Source organism: Cervus canadensis, chromosome 18 (genome assembly GCF_019320065.1).
Source record: "Cervus canadensis isolate Bull #8, Minnesota chromosome 18, ASM1932006v1, whole genome shotgun sequence".
In the NCBI taxonomy this organism is placed as follows: domain Eukaryota; kingdom Metazoa; phylum Chordata; class Mammalia; order Artiodactyla; family Cervidae; genus Cervus; species Cervus canadensis.
Genome location: NC_057403.1, coordinates 16,321,140 through 16,335,917, shown reverse-complemented (window position 1 = coordinate 16,335,917; position 14,778 = coordinate 16,321,140). Strand labels below are relative to the sequence as shown.

Sequence of the window (14,778 nt, the reverse complement as noted above, 5' to 3'; positions counted from 1 at the left end):
GTGGCCCACCCTCTTTGCTTCTCTGACCTTCCTCCTAGCTCCCTTGCTCCTCTCCCACCTGGACAGGCTGTCCTAACTGAGCCAGGCTCAGCATCATTAAAAACACCTGTCCTATAGATCTCCTGTCCTATAGATCTGTTCCCTGGACCACATACCTTCTCTGTTTCCGGGCATCCTCGCCCGAAGTGCCTACTGGGAGAATCCCTCCCATCACACCTGCCTGAGTGAGTAGTAACATCTGAACGACCTGTGATGCTGGTTTTGGTGGGATATGTTTGGATGCCTGCCTTTCGCAGGGTTATTATACCCCAGAACTTTCACCCCTGGCTCGGTCTTGCTGCTGTGACATTCACCTTGAGGATAGCAGGTCTCCTGCAGGCTGATGGGCCCGACTTGCCGGGTTCCATTCAGCAGGTTGCAGCCTGGTTGAGAAATGCATCCTTGGACTGGGAGTCTGGTGGTGCCGCCCCCTGGAAAGTGGGAGAAGGTGGAGACACTGTTACTGGGACCAGCCAACATTCAGGGGGAAGCCAGGCCCGCCCTCCTCAGCGTCCCCATCCTCACCTCCCTTTCCTCCCCAAGAGACTCAGATTTTGGGCCTCGGCCCCCACCCCCCGCCACCCCCGCCTCTCCCAACCCTGGCCCCGACCCCACCTCCCGGTGGCTCACCAGCAGTGAGGTGGAGGACCCCATTGTAGCAGTGTGAGCTCTCGGCCGGGCAGGTCAGCTCTGGGGCCGACAGACAGCTTTCTGCAGACAAGCAGACTGGACACCGCACAGAACCCGGGACTGGAGAGGCGAGAGACAAAGGGAGGGAGGAATAAGGGGGCTCTGAATTCAGGCCAGGCGCCTTCCCTCCACCCTCCTTGGCTTTTCACAGCTCCCAAGAATCAGCTCCCTTAGTCTCCCTGGGCTCCTCTCAGGAAGGTCTGGGGAGCAGGGCATTAGGACCCGCGACTAGAGAGAGGCCAAGGTGGGGACGGAGCATGAGATCTGCGGAGGGCTGCCTGGTAAGGGGAGGGGAGGGGTGCTTGGGGTCCTTGTAGGACCCAGCGGCTCCACTGAACCGTGGAAGATGCCCATGTCCACCGGCGATGCCCAAGAGTAGAGAAATGCAAAGGGCAGAGGGAAATCCGATTTACGATCTCAGACAGAAGAGGACAATGGGAAACCACAGGTCAATTTCAGTTCGGAAGAGGAGATGCCGAAACCCAACGGGCAAGTTCCCAAACCCCAGGGGAAAAAGAAGGAGTGGGCAGCAGGTTAGGGCCAGAGCCGCAGTCGGAGGTGGGTGGTCGAACATGAGGGAACATCAGTCCAGTGTGCTGCTAAGGGGCTGTTAGAAGAAGCTGTGCTGGGGAGGGCCTGCTGGTGAGGCTGGACGGGGTTGAGGGGAGGCAGGGAGGGATTCCAAAAGAACATTGCCTGTGTGCTCACCCCAACCCCCTCAACCCCATTGCCCCCCTCCTCCGGGCAGTGCCTTTCTCCCCCAACCTCCGGCACCTTTGGGTGGGCGCGGGCTCCAGAGAGGGAGGCTGGTGGCGAGATCGTTGCACAGATTCTTCCGGCATACCCGCGTGTAGGAGACGATGGACAGGCCGGGGCCTGTAGAGTGTTCGGTGACACGGGCCTCCTGATTGGCTGCCTCGGTGCAGCCCTTGAGGAGCACCAGATACATGAAGAGTTCTGCGCGGAGACAGAAGCAGGCCACGGTGGGGTCAGGGCTCCAGGGTCATAGAGGGAGGGTGTGCATCCCGAAGGTGCAGAGGAGGCCCCTGGGCAGCTAAGGTGGGCGCCGCTCCTGGTATTTCGGGGAGCGGTCTTTTGAGTTTGTACACAGAATGCAGGTAGGACTGGAGGGTGGGGTGATAGGGGCGTCTCTCCAAGAGAGAGGCTGCAAGTCAGGAGCGGGCCCGTCTCACCGTTCTGGGCGATCATCACCGTTTCCTGGCAGCCCAAACCTTCCCCACAGTTCTTCTGGGAAGTCGTCCACCTCAAGGGCTGTTCTGATACATTCCGCACGGTCTCCGCTACCCCAAAGTGGCAGTCCAGGGCCCTGGCTCCTGAAATGGGAGGAGCAAATCCATCTGAGCTCAGCCTCCAGGTGGATCCCCTCCCTGGCCGGGAATCTCACTTACGGGGCAGGGCGAGGGTGATGACTAGCAGGGCCAGCATCAGGGCAGGGCTCATGGTCTGGGTGGCGGGAAAGCTCATTCCCACTCTTTCTCCTAGGAAACAGCACTTTTATATCTTGTCACACCCAAGGTAGTCCAGGAAAGGGTGGGGAGGAAAGGGTCTTGCTAAACGAGGCCTGGGCCTCCCTCTGAGTCTCCATAGCTTAAAGGTGTTGGGGTGGGGTGAGGTGAGTAGGGTGAGGATCTGGGGGGAGGACGAGGGTGGGGGGAGCCGGCAGGGGGAAGAACCTGTGTCCTCCTTCCTTCCCTAGACCCAGGAGTCCAGGCCCCCAGCCCCTCCTCCCTCAGACCCAGGATTCAGGCCTCTGCTCCCCCTCTGACCCAAGAGTCTGGGCCCACAGCCCCTCTCAACAGTTAGAGACTGAGGCTTCTAACCCCCAGACCTCACTGGTCCAGGCCCCCAGCCCTCTTTCCTGCAGAGCCCAGCTCTGTGGGTCCCCACCCCCACCCTGTTTCAGGGTAGTTTGAGAAGGCGCTTTCCTCATCTCCTAGCAGCTTGGCCACCTTCTGGCCCGAGATGGGGAAATGACCCAACTGCCTGTGAGGACACTGCGCGGTGAGTCTTGCCTGGTCCTTTGGCTGTCCCTACCTGAACCCTTGCCCCCCATGGATTCCTGCTTCTCTTTCCTTCCTGTGTGCGTGTGAGTCGCTCAGTCATGTCTGACCCTTTGTGACCCCCATGGGCTGTACCCTGCCAGGCTCCTCTGTCCATGGGATTCTCCAGGCAAGAATACTGAAGTGGGTTGCCATGCCCTCCTCCGGGGGAATCTTCCCAACCCAGGGATCAAACCTGTGTCTCTTATGTCTCCCGCACTGGCAGACAGGTTCTTTACCACTAGCGCCACCTTCCTACACCGCTGCACTTTTTATTCTCTTTTTCACGAACTTCCTTCACGCTTCCTCTTCTCTTTTTTCCACTCTCAGCACAACACAGGTCCTAGAACCTCCGCGTTCCCACCACCCAGGAGGGAGGTGAGGAAAGGCGGGGGTGGGAGGGGACAGGCGGTGCTGGAGACTGAATATCTATCAAAGAATTAGGATATTCCTTGGCAAAGCAAATGTCTTTGCCAGAAATAGATGGAAGAGTGGTGTGCTAGAAGATCAGCTTTTCAGAAAAACAGCATCATAACATCAGCCTATTTCTATGGTGTAAATTCTCTTATCCTGTCTGGTTTTAAGCTACCAATCATTTTAACAACCAGCTCGAAAAATTCCTAAATATTTAACAACTGGCTTTTGCAAACCTGCACAAACCAGCTCTAGCATGCTGGGTAGGAAGAGACAGGGAAGAATAGGAGGTGTGTATCCGTGACTGCAGAGGCCAGATGTGAGTGTGTGAGAAAGAGAGGGGAAATGGAGAAAAGAGTGAGAACAACAGTAGAGGAGAAAGAAATGAATATGAAAGTTGCAATTACACGTTTATTTCAACATCCTTATATGTCCTATTTTTCTCTGCGTGTGCAAGTGATGGATAGGGAGGCCTGGCGAGCTGCGGTTCATGGGGTCACAAAGAGAGCGACTGAACTGACTAACTGAAAAATAATTTTGTTTATTTATATTTTTGGCTGCCCTGGGTCTTTGTAGCTGTGCAGGCTTTTTTCTAGATGCGGAGAGCAGGGGCTATTCTCTAGTTGCCGTGTGTGGGCTTCTCATTGCGGTGGCTTCTCTTGTTGCGGAGCATGGGTGCTAGGGTGCACAGGTTCAGCAGTTGGGGCCCATGGGCTCAATAATTGCAGTTTCCAGTCTCTAGAGCATAGACTCAATAGTTGCGGCACACAGCCTTGCTTCGAGGCATGTGGAATCTTCCCGGATCAGGGATCGAACCCACATCTCCTGCATTGACAGAGCAGATTTACCACTGAGCCACTAGGGAAGCCTCTGTCTTGCAGGTTTCAAATCTGCTCCATGGACAGAGGCATGTTCCGGTCGTCTGCCACTGCGTCTCCACCACTAACATGGCAGAGCCTAGATGCGCAATAAATATTTATTGAAAGAAGGGAGAGAGGGAGGAAGGAAGGAAAGGTACAAGGGAGCCATCACTACATGTGTATGGGTTGTGTTGCTGTGTGAATGGCGCCCTCTGGAGTTGTGCGCATACTGAAGCAATGTCCCTGGAGGGAGAAGGAAGGGGGGCAAAGAGGCCCATAAGGTTGTTGCTGTTAGTCGCTGTTGTGTTGGACTCTTTTGCAGCCCCATAGACGGAAGCCCATCAGGCTCTTCTGTCCATGGGATTCTCCAGGCAAGAATACTGGAGTAGGTAGCCATTTCTGGAAGAAGCCAGACACAAAAAGTCACATATTGTATGATTCACGGATATGAAATAGTCAGAATAAGTAACTCCACTGAGACATAACTGGTGGTTTCCAGGGGTTAGGGGATGGGGGAATTGGGAGCAACCTCTTAATAAGTAGAGTTTTATTGGGAAGCGATGAAAGCGTGTTAAGACTATCTAGGTGGTGGTCATACAACTTTGTGGCTGAACTGAATGCCACGGAATTGTTCACTTGAAAATGGTTTCCATTTGGTGAATTTCATTTCAATAAAAAATTATTACACAGGATGAAAGAAACCAGATGAAAAGAAAGAGAACGTACTCTAAGATTTCATTTATATACAACTCTGGAAAGTACAAACTAATTTATAGTAACTGAGAGGAGGTGAGTGAGTGCCTGGGTACTGTCGGGGTGGGAGAGGAGGTGAGTGAGTGCCTGGGTACTGTCGGGGTGGGGCTGAGTACGGAGGTAGGGATTACAAAGGCTCAGGTGGAAAAATTTTAGGTAAACATGTAAACTTGTTCAAAATTTCAGATTCCCCATCTCTTTTTCTTTAGTTGACTTAGTTGCCCTGAGGGATGTGGGATCTTCCCAGACCAGGGATCGAATCCCGAGTTCCCTGTATTTCGAGGCAGATTCTTCACCGTGGAGCCACCCAGGACGTCCTCATGTGGAAGTCCCCATGTGGAAACTTGGGTGGAATTGATACATTCACTATCTGAACTGTGTTGATGACCTTACAGAGTGTGTGTGCACATGAAAACTCATCGAACTGTATACTTCAAATGTGTGTGGTTTCTTGCCTGTCCATTACAGCTCACTAGAGCTGTAATCAAGACTTGAGGTTATGGATTGCCTGTGTTGTCAGGAGGAGAGAATATTACTCTACCACTAATATGCCCAAGTTGGTAGACCCTGGATGTGTCCACACTGGTGTGCAATGAGTATAACTGATGGCCTTTATGTAACACTCACTGTGTACAGGGCACATCAGGTGTCTTAGCTCATTTAATCACCCAGGTGAGTCAGTTGAACTTTATTTGACTCAACTTCCCTACCCCCTGGCCTTTGCACATTCTAGGTCCTCTGCCTGGAACTCATTTCTGCCCTTTTGTGAAAAGTGAAAGTGAAAATCTGAAAGTGTTAGCTGCTCAGTCGTGTCCGATTCTATGTGACCCCATAGACTGTAGCCCATCAGGCTCTTCTGTCCATCGGATTCTCCAGGCAAGAATACTGGAGTGGGTTGCCATGCCCTTCTCCAGGGGATTGTCCCAACCCAGGGATCCAACTTGCATTTCTTAGTCTCCTGCATCGGCAGGCGGGTTTCTTTGTTTTTGTTTTTTTTAACCACTAGGACCACCTTGGGAAGCCCCAGGGTGCTGCAGCCAAAAGTATGTGCCCATGACCATGACCTGGGAGGTGAAGGTATACTTCAACCAATATAGATTCTCCCTAGCAGTCAGGGCCCCAGCTCAAAAGGGGACCCATTCCACCTGCATAACTTGAAAAGAGATTTTAAATGAGACAACTGGCAAGAGCATGAGACTGTTGTGGAGACTCAAGGGTTAGAGCAGTTTCCTGGTTCGGATACCACTGTTTCTGTTGCTGTTTTACTGCAACACGGAGGGGTTGCAAGGCAGAGACTCAGAGAGAACCCTCTCTGGAGATGGCTATTTGACAGGAGCTCCAACTTCAGGCTGAAAAATTCACGCAGCCGACAGCGACAGTACAGGGAAGGAGCTGGGGAATTAATACCCCAACTTCACTCAGTGTCCTCTCTCTGGTCTCCTGCTGGGGCTCCGCATTGACTGAACCCAGCTGGAAAGTGGGAGATCCCGCTAACAGTCCCTACAGCACAGGGCAGGGGGAGAAGGGGCGAGAACGAATGTGAAGAAGGAAACAGCACAATTTTTTTTTTTTTTTACCATGCAACAAAACTTTTATTAACATTTTGAACAGGTTCAGCTATTACTAAAACTGGTAATTTCTAAATTTAAATTGGGGTAAATGGCTAGAGTGCCTTGCCTTTGTCCAGATGAAAATCAGAGTCCTCAATACAGAAGACACACAATTCCCATCTGTTACTTAATAATAGAATCATCTTGTGCTAATGACAAGGGGTCACACACCCACAGCTTTAGATGATCAGTTCTTCATGAACCACAGTGAGAGGAAGATGGGGGAAAACCTATAAAAGGGCTACGAAGGCCCTGACTGTGTAGCTGGTGGTGATGAGAACCGCCTTCTTCTACCACCCCTTCTACATTCTCTTACCACCTGCCAACACCGCCTCTCCACATTGTTGAGACACAAGGTTTCATTCTTAAGGGAAGTAAGTGTTCAATAGTCTTGTCTTTATTGGCTTTGGGATACTTTATGCTGAACAGGGCCACAGACAAGTAAATATTACCCCCAGTGCACCCCCTGGCTCCCAAACGTAGTCCTCCTTGACCCAGCAAACCAGCCTCCCTCTGGTGGTCACGTTCCCTCTGGTGGTCTCCTCCGCCTCTTGTTTCAGCAGCACGAGGAACACAAGATAGCATGGGGGCAGTCCTGGCTTCTGGGTCATTAGAGCTCTGATTGGGTTTCTCACCCACACCAAGCCCAAGGTCACAGAGACCAGGAGCCAGAATCCTTTAAGTGGGTTGTCATGTGTACTGATGGGGGGGCACACTCCCTTATCCTCCCCTGTGTCATGGAGCCCTGCATTCTGGCTCTAGGGGAGGTGGCGCGATAGACTGGCCAGTTTGAGACCTAGAGCATCTCCTGTTGGGTGGCAAGGTACCTTCTCTAGCTGGTGCCTTCATAAGCCATCATGGCCCTTCGACCCTTCTGATAAGCCAGCTGTGTCTGTGTAGTGGGGCATCTGGAAGGTCAGTGAGCTCCATGGGTGGGAGTTAATTGCCTCAGTTCCTTTGCCTTGAAATACATCCTCTAGTTGGAAGCAATACTTCATGGGGGGACTTCCCTGGTGGTCCTGTGATTCAGAATCCACCTGCCCATGCAGGGGACAGGGGTTCAATCCCTGGTCCAGGAAGATCCCACATGCTGAAAGGCAACTAAGCCCATGTGCCACAACTACTGAAGCTTGTGCTCCACAGGAGAAGTCACTTCAGCGAGAAGCCTGCCCACTGTAACAGTGAGTAGCCCTGGCTCGCAGCAACTAGAAAAAGCCCATCTGCAGCAATGAAGACACAGTGAAGCAAAAATTAAATAAATCAATTTTTTAAAAAAAGAATAGACCTATTTCTCACAGTTTTGGGGGCCAGAAGAGCTCAGGGTACTCATGTGATCGGGTTCTGGTGAGGGCCCTTTTCCAGACTACAGATGGTAGATTTCTCATTGCATCCTCACATAGCTGGAGGAGAGCCAACTAGCTCTGCCTTCCTTATAAAAAGGCACTGTGGTAATTAATGTTCAACTTGCCACATGTAAGGGGTGCCCGGATAGCTGGTAAAACATGATTTTTGGGTGTTTCTGTAAGGGTGTTTCTGTAAGGGTGTTTCCAGGAGACAATGGCATTTGAATTGGTGTACTGAATAAAGATTTTTGTTGTTCAGTTACTAAGTCATGTCCAACTTTTTGTGACCCCATGGACTGCAGCACACTAGACTTCCCTGTTCTTCACCACCTCCTGGAGCTTGCTCAAACTCATGCCCATTGAGTCGGTGATTCCATCCAACCATCTCGTCCTCCACCATCCCCTTCTCCTCCTGCCTTCAATCTTTCCCAGTACCAGGGTTTTTTCTAATTAGTCAGCTCTTCTCATCAGGTGGCCAAAGTACTGGAGTTTCAGCTTCAGCATCAGTCCTTCCAATGAATATTCAGGATTGATTTCCCTTAGGATTGACTGGTTGGATCTCCTTGCTGTCCAAGGGACTCTCAAGAGTCTTCTCCAACACCACAGTTCAAAAGTATCAGTTCTTCAGCGCTCAATCTTCTTTATGGTCCAACTCTCACATTCTTATGTAACTGCTAGAAAAACCATAGTTTTGACTATACAGACATTTGTTGGCAAAGTGATGTCTCTGCTTTTTAATTTTGCTGTCTAGGTTTGTCACAGCTTTTCTTCCAAGGAGCAAGTGTCTTTAAAGATGAATAAAGATGGCCCTTGTAGAAGCAAGTGGGTTTCTTCTAGTTCATTGAAGGCCTGAGTAGAACAAATATATAGCAGAAGGAAGAATTCATTCTCTGCTTGAGCTGAGACATCACTGCATCCTGCCCTGGGACACCAGTTCAGTTCAGTTCAGTCGCTCAGTCGTGTCCGATTCTTTGTGACCCCATGGACTGCAGCACGCCAGGCCTCCCTGTCCATCACCAACTCCCGAAGTTTACTCAAATTCATGTCCATCATGTCAGTGATGCCATCCAACCATCTCATCCTCTGTCATCCCCTTCTCCTCCCACCTTCAACCTTATTGGGCCTTCTTGTTTCAGGGCTTCTACCTTAGACTGGGACTTAGACCACTTGCTCCCCTAGTTATCAGGCTTGAAGTTTCAACTGTTACTGTCAAATTTTCTGGGCCTCCAGCTTACAGACAGTAGATCCTGGGACTTCCTAGCTTCCATAATTGCATGAACCAATTCTTCATAATAAATCTACATATGTTTCTATTTATCTGTTTGGGCTTCCCTGGTGGCTCAGATGATAAAGAACCCACCTGCAATGCAGGAGACCCAGGTTTGATCCCTGGGTTAGGAAGATCCCCTGGAAAAGGAAATGGCAACCAGCTCTAGTATTCTTGCTTGGGAAATCCCATGGATAGAGGAGCCTGGCAGGCTATAGTCATGGGGTCTTAAAAGAATCAGATATGACTTAGTGACTAAACAACAATAACAGCAAGCCTAGAGTCCCTTTCCAAATAAATGTCTGATTGCAATCTTCAGAAGGCGGCATGAATTTTCTCCAAAACAAGGAGTTCTGCACTGTGAGTCTCCTATTAGACTTTGTAAGATGTTCCATGTTGTAATATACTGGATTTGAAACTTAAACATTCTTACGGTTTTTATTTTCTGAATACAATCACCCAGGAGTTACTTAGAAGAACATTTTAATATTTCCAAGGGGACGATTTCTAGTATAACTCTTTTGTGGTTTAAATGGCTTGTCCTTTTTTCTAATTTATGGCTACTTCCTATATGACTGACAACTTACTATCCCTACTGTTTGATATTAAAATGTATCTGCATTTATCAACTTGCAGTTTTACTTTTTCAGAACCTGTTGAGGATTAGCCAAGTCTGATTTCCTCTTACAGAAAGTTAAGGCTTTTGCCCAAGGATATTTGTGAAATAAGGTTACAAGATTTTAAAAATCAATTTCAGAGAAGTTAATTTGTGAACCGGTTCCAGCTTCTCCATTCTTTGGCATTGAATAAAGCTTGTTTTGTTCTAGTCTTAAAAAAAAAAAAAATCAAACAGAAGTTCCTGATTCATTACAAAAAATCAACAGTGGGTTAAAAAACAAGTATTAGAATTTAGATTTTACTTATTTATTAATAGAGCCTTGAACTAACTAATGCTCCTTTAGTTTCTAAATTATTCCTGTTGGGACTAAAGTCAATTTCAGTTAGCAAAGAATCAACTTTTCAAGCTGTTTAAATTCTTCTAGTCTGAGTTGCAAAGGTGGAGGAGAAAGAAGAGGGATTAAGAAAAAGAGAGAAAGAAGGGGAGGGAGAGAAATGAAAAATAAAACCAAAAGAAAATTTGCTACAGAATGGAGAAGGAGGGAAAATACTAGAGCCAGAACGAGGTTCAGGTTTGTGATATCAAAAGATCAACCTCTCTCTTTTAGACATCAACCTCTCTGATCCCAGAACCAGATTGATTCTTAACTCTGATCCCAGGTCAAGCCCACATTCTATCAACATCTTCTCAATCAGCTCCTGATCCTGACCAGGCTAAGTCCTAACCCTGACCCTAAACCCCAGTTCCCTCTACACTGCGAACTCGAACTTTAACGAATTTAAAACAATCATTCGCCAAGTGGACATTCACATCCAGAGACATGGTTTCATGGTTTCATGGGATTGCTGTCTGTGCCCTGCCAGCCTTCAACTTCCCCCTCTGCATCTGCTTTGTCCCCCACCCCCCACATCCTCTAAAGCAATCTGCTGAAAAAACCCACTTCCTTGATCTTCTATCCTGTTCACTGCTTCTTCCCTTCTGGGTCAAGCATCTTCAACTCTCTGGACACTTTTTTTTTTTTTTAATTTACTTATTTGTTTATTTTATTTGGCTGTGTCAGGTCTTAGCTATGGCGTGAGGGCTTCATTGTTCCACCACATGTGGGATCTTAGTTCCCTGACCAGGGATCAAACGTGTGTCTCCTGCATTGGAAGGTGGATTCTTAACCACTGGACCACCGGGGAAGTCCCTGGACACTTTTTTTTTTTACTGCCCTGGGTCGTCATTGCTTTTGGCTTTCTCTTGTTGCAGAGAGCAGGGGAGCTACTCTTCACTGCAGTGCACAGGCTTATCGCAGTGGCTTGTCTGGTTACAGAGCATGGGCTCTAGAGTGCTGGCTCAGTAGTTGTGGCCCATGGACTTAGTTGCCCAGAGGCATGTGAGATCTTCCCAAACCAGGGATCGAATTCCTGTTCCCTGCATTGGCAGGCATATTGTTAAACACTAGACCACCAGGGAAGCCCACATTTTTTTATTTTTTGCTTCTATTTTTTCACTTTTCACTCACTCCTCCTTGCTTTCTTTCCTCCTCTTCTTCCTCTAAAATTGCTTTTACCAATGTTGATGTAGGAGATGGATGGGCCCCTGATCCGAACTGCTGGTGTCTGTCCGGTGGAGTAAAATCGAAGCTTTGTTCTCACCCAGACACTCTGAGGATAGAGCTAGTGGCAGGAGCTGAGCTCTGCTGAAGTAGAGATAAGACGACCACTCCTGAGGTCAAGGAAAACTTCCCTGTGTGTACATGTGCAGGAAGGCTCCTTGGGGGTCAAAAAGGGAGGCGGGGGGAGCGTCACCCCATAATACGTGTGGACATGCCTCTGCAGTGGGATCCATCTCAGCAAAAAGTTACCCATGTGACTTGGGGAGGATCCTAGGACAGGTCTGATGTGGAAAAAGAAGTTATATAACTGGCCAAAGGTAAACATAGACCCAGAAGGATCATCCTGTATAACTGATTTAAATCATGTCTTAACTGTGCTTCTCATTCAGGACACCCGCCTTCCTCTCTGGGAGTGTATTTCTGCCTTGCTTCTATCTTAAATAAACAAACTGCTTCTCTGTATGTTCTGCCACATATTATGCTGTGTCTCTAATAAAGCTTGTTATTGTTTTTAGTTTTTGCCTCCTTGACACATTCTTGCTTTCAGTGGGGGTAAAGCCAAGGGAACTTTGCCTCTAGCCCCTGGTGGTCTACTAGGATTCCTGGTTTTCATTCAGGCTAATCAGGTTCAGTTCCTGGGCAGGGAATCATTACCCATATACATCCACTACATTTTCATTAGTATTGTCATCTAGAAGTATCAAGTCTCCTAGTACATGAGCACAGAATATCTTTCCACTTATTTATGTCTTCTTTAATTTCTTTTACTATGTGTTCCCCTTTTTAAAAATTGTCTTTTAGTTTTTCTGTGTACAAGTCTGTCACTTACCTGATTAAATTAATTCCTAAGTATTTTATTCTCACTGACGCTGTTGTACATGGAATTTTGAAATTTTCCTTTTCATACTGTTTACTGTTTATGTATAGAAATATGGTGAGTGTCTCTCCCAGGGCCATGTCTCCAGGGAATTTTACATGGCTAGGCAGGGTGTGAGGACTTATCCCAAACTGAGGCTGCAACACTAGAAATTCTAGAGGTAGAGATTCGTTTGGAAACCCAGGATTCCCTGGTAGGGCAGGGAAGATCCGTGCCCTATCGTGGAGGAAGATCATTTCTCAGGATTGGGATTGAATTCACATCCCTAACTGGGAGCCAGTGTGAAGCGTGTTCTCTGTGCAAAGGGGCAGTGAATTCAGAGGGCCTTCCATCAGTAAATCCCCACCCCAAGACACATGAGAGGCACATATTCATACCTGTCACACTTGGTACCCAGAGAAAGCTGCAACCCTGAAAAGGTGGGAAGTTATAACACACAACAATAACCATCAGTCCTTCTTGCATTTCCAAAGCCTTCAAAAATATCTGAGCGCCGAAAGGCCCGATTGGAACTGAGTGAGAACTGGTTTGTTCCACCACGTGCCCTGACTGACCAGGGAACCCCTACCTTCTGAAATATGAGAGGTGATCTCAGTCCCCATTCTCAATTTGGTACAGGTCCTCACACCCTTCCTAGTCATGGAAGAGCCCCCGGAGACATGGCCCCTCTGAGGCCACACAAGCCAGGCAGCAGTGAGATGGCCGAGCTTCCAGGAGCCCTTTCCTCATCCTACCTCCTTCCCCCTCCTGCCTCTGTTAAGGATGCGGACATCTCCTATGGTGAGACTTTCCCTGCCTCTGGTGCTCTGGGTGCTGGGGGCCTCAGCCCGTCCTGCCTCTGGAGCCTGCTGCCTAGACACACACCTGTGAGACCCACCTGGGCAAAACTCAGGCCTTGTGAACTGGCAGAAATCTTCAGAAGTGCACTGAGGCCTCCCCTCAACACCCCCACCCCGCCCCACCACCACCTCGGTCTAATGCACTGGGGTCTGGACCACAGACTGAGGGAAGAGAAATCCTTAAGTCTTACTCATGGGCCCCTGCCCTCCCACCACCTGCCACCTCCTTCAGCTAGAAGTCACATCGGTTTAGGAACAGCCTGTTCTGAGGCCATAAGGCAACTCTGCATTTTCATGGTACAAACACTCTCAGCTCCTAGAAGACCTTCTCAGGTCCTAGGCATGAGGCTCCCTCTATCTCAGGGACTCAGAGAAATAACTCAGAGAACATCCCTTAAATCCAATCCCTCTGGTACTGCTTATCTCACTGACTTCTTTTCTGAGGCCAGCTAAAAAAAAGTCTGCTTTTAAAGTGCTCCTGTGATTACATTAAGCCCACTTAGATCACATCTCTTTTTGTTAAACTCAAAGTCAACTGATGACTGACCCTACTTACAGTATATCTGCAAAATCCCTTTGGCCACGTAACATAACAATCACCCACAGGATTACTCATCACATATTCTCAGTCCAGGGATTAGGAGTAAGTCTTGAGGTTCCATCCTAGAATGCTGCCGACAACAGCACCATACGGAAGCTGTTCTTGTTCTCAGGGAGCTCCTTCAGGGTCTCTGTTCTACAGAAGCAAAAAAGCCAAACCTGGTCGGTCCAAACTCAAGTTATTAGAAGACTCCGAAGACAAATAATAGAGATGAGAAAGCAAGGGCCCCTTCCCTGCTCACCTGTGAATCTGAGTCACAGGTGCATACATTGCCCTCAGACCTTTAGTAACGTTCACAGGCACTGATAGTAGCTAGCCCCAAAGTTAACTCCTAGTTAAAGTCATCAGAAACCAAAAGCCATCCTGACCAACCAACCAAAAGCGACAGTAAGATCACACTAATTCAACCAGGATTTGTTATAGACTTCTGATGGTTCATTCATTCAGCATCATTTACTGAGGATTTACTATATGACAAACACTAAGTCACTTGCTGAGAACAATGTGATGATTACAAAATAAAGCCCTTATTTGTATCTTTATTCAAAAAATTTGACTGTAAAAAAGGGAGGGGAGATATAGAGGAAATGAAAGAATAAAGAAGAATGAGACGGGAAGGGAAAAATGGTGAGAAAATTGCTAAAATTCAAACACTGAATACTTTATGATACTTAACAAAGTATAACTTTTTAGTGGGACAGTGATACTGGGATTATGTTTTTTAAAGACCCCTTCTATTTTAGTAACACAAATGAAATATTTACAGAGGCAGTGACGTGATATCTGGGACTTTTTCTAAACAATCCAGGTTGGGACTTCCCTGGTGGTTTGGTGTTTAAGAATCTGTCTGCCAAGGCAGGGGTCATGGGGACCCCCGGTCCAGGAAGATCCCCCATGCCGAGGGGCAACTAAGCCCATGCCCCACAACTACTGAGCCTGTGCTCTTGCGCCAGTGAGCCTCAACTACTGAGCCCGTGTGCTGCTGCTACTGAAGGCTGTGTGCCAAAGCCTGTGCTCTGTGACAAGAGAAGCCACTGCAGTGAGAAGCCCATGCACCCCAGTGAAGAGTAGCCCCTGCCCACCACAACTAGAGAAAATGTGCACGCAGCAACAAAGACCCATCACAGCCAAAAATAAAACAAAAAAACAATCTAGGTTGGAGAGGAAGTATAGATGCTGCAACACTGGCCACAGGACGATCACTGC

At 48.4% G+C, this 14,778-nt stretch overlaps 1 protein-coding gene across 4 annotated transcripts in view; it reads right to left on the bottom strand.

The window, feature by feature from the left end:
* Positions 1-14,778, bottom strand: part of CD177 (CD177 molecule) — a 33,419-nt gene that overhangs the window by 8,606 nt on the left and 10,035 nt on the right. For 3 of the 4 annotated variants that reach the window (XM_043437717.1, XM_043437720.1, XM_043437718.1), the window contains exons 2-6: positions 2,139-2,228; positions 1,923-2,063; positions 1,504-1,686; positions 670-789; positions 354-470 (exon numbers count right to left, since the gene is read on the bottom strand). In XM_043437717.1, the coding sequence (XP_043293652.1) occupies positions 354-470; positions 670-789; positions 1,504-1,686; positions 1,923-2,063; positions 2,139-2,214 (637 nt within the window). In that variant the 5' untranslated portion in view covers positions 2,215-2,228. The remainder of the gene's footprint in view (positions 1-353; positions 471-669; positions 790-1,503; positions 1,687-1,922; positions 2,064-2,138; positions 2,229-14,778) is intronic. The other variant, XM_043437719.1, reaches the window with a different exon arrangement.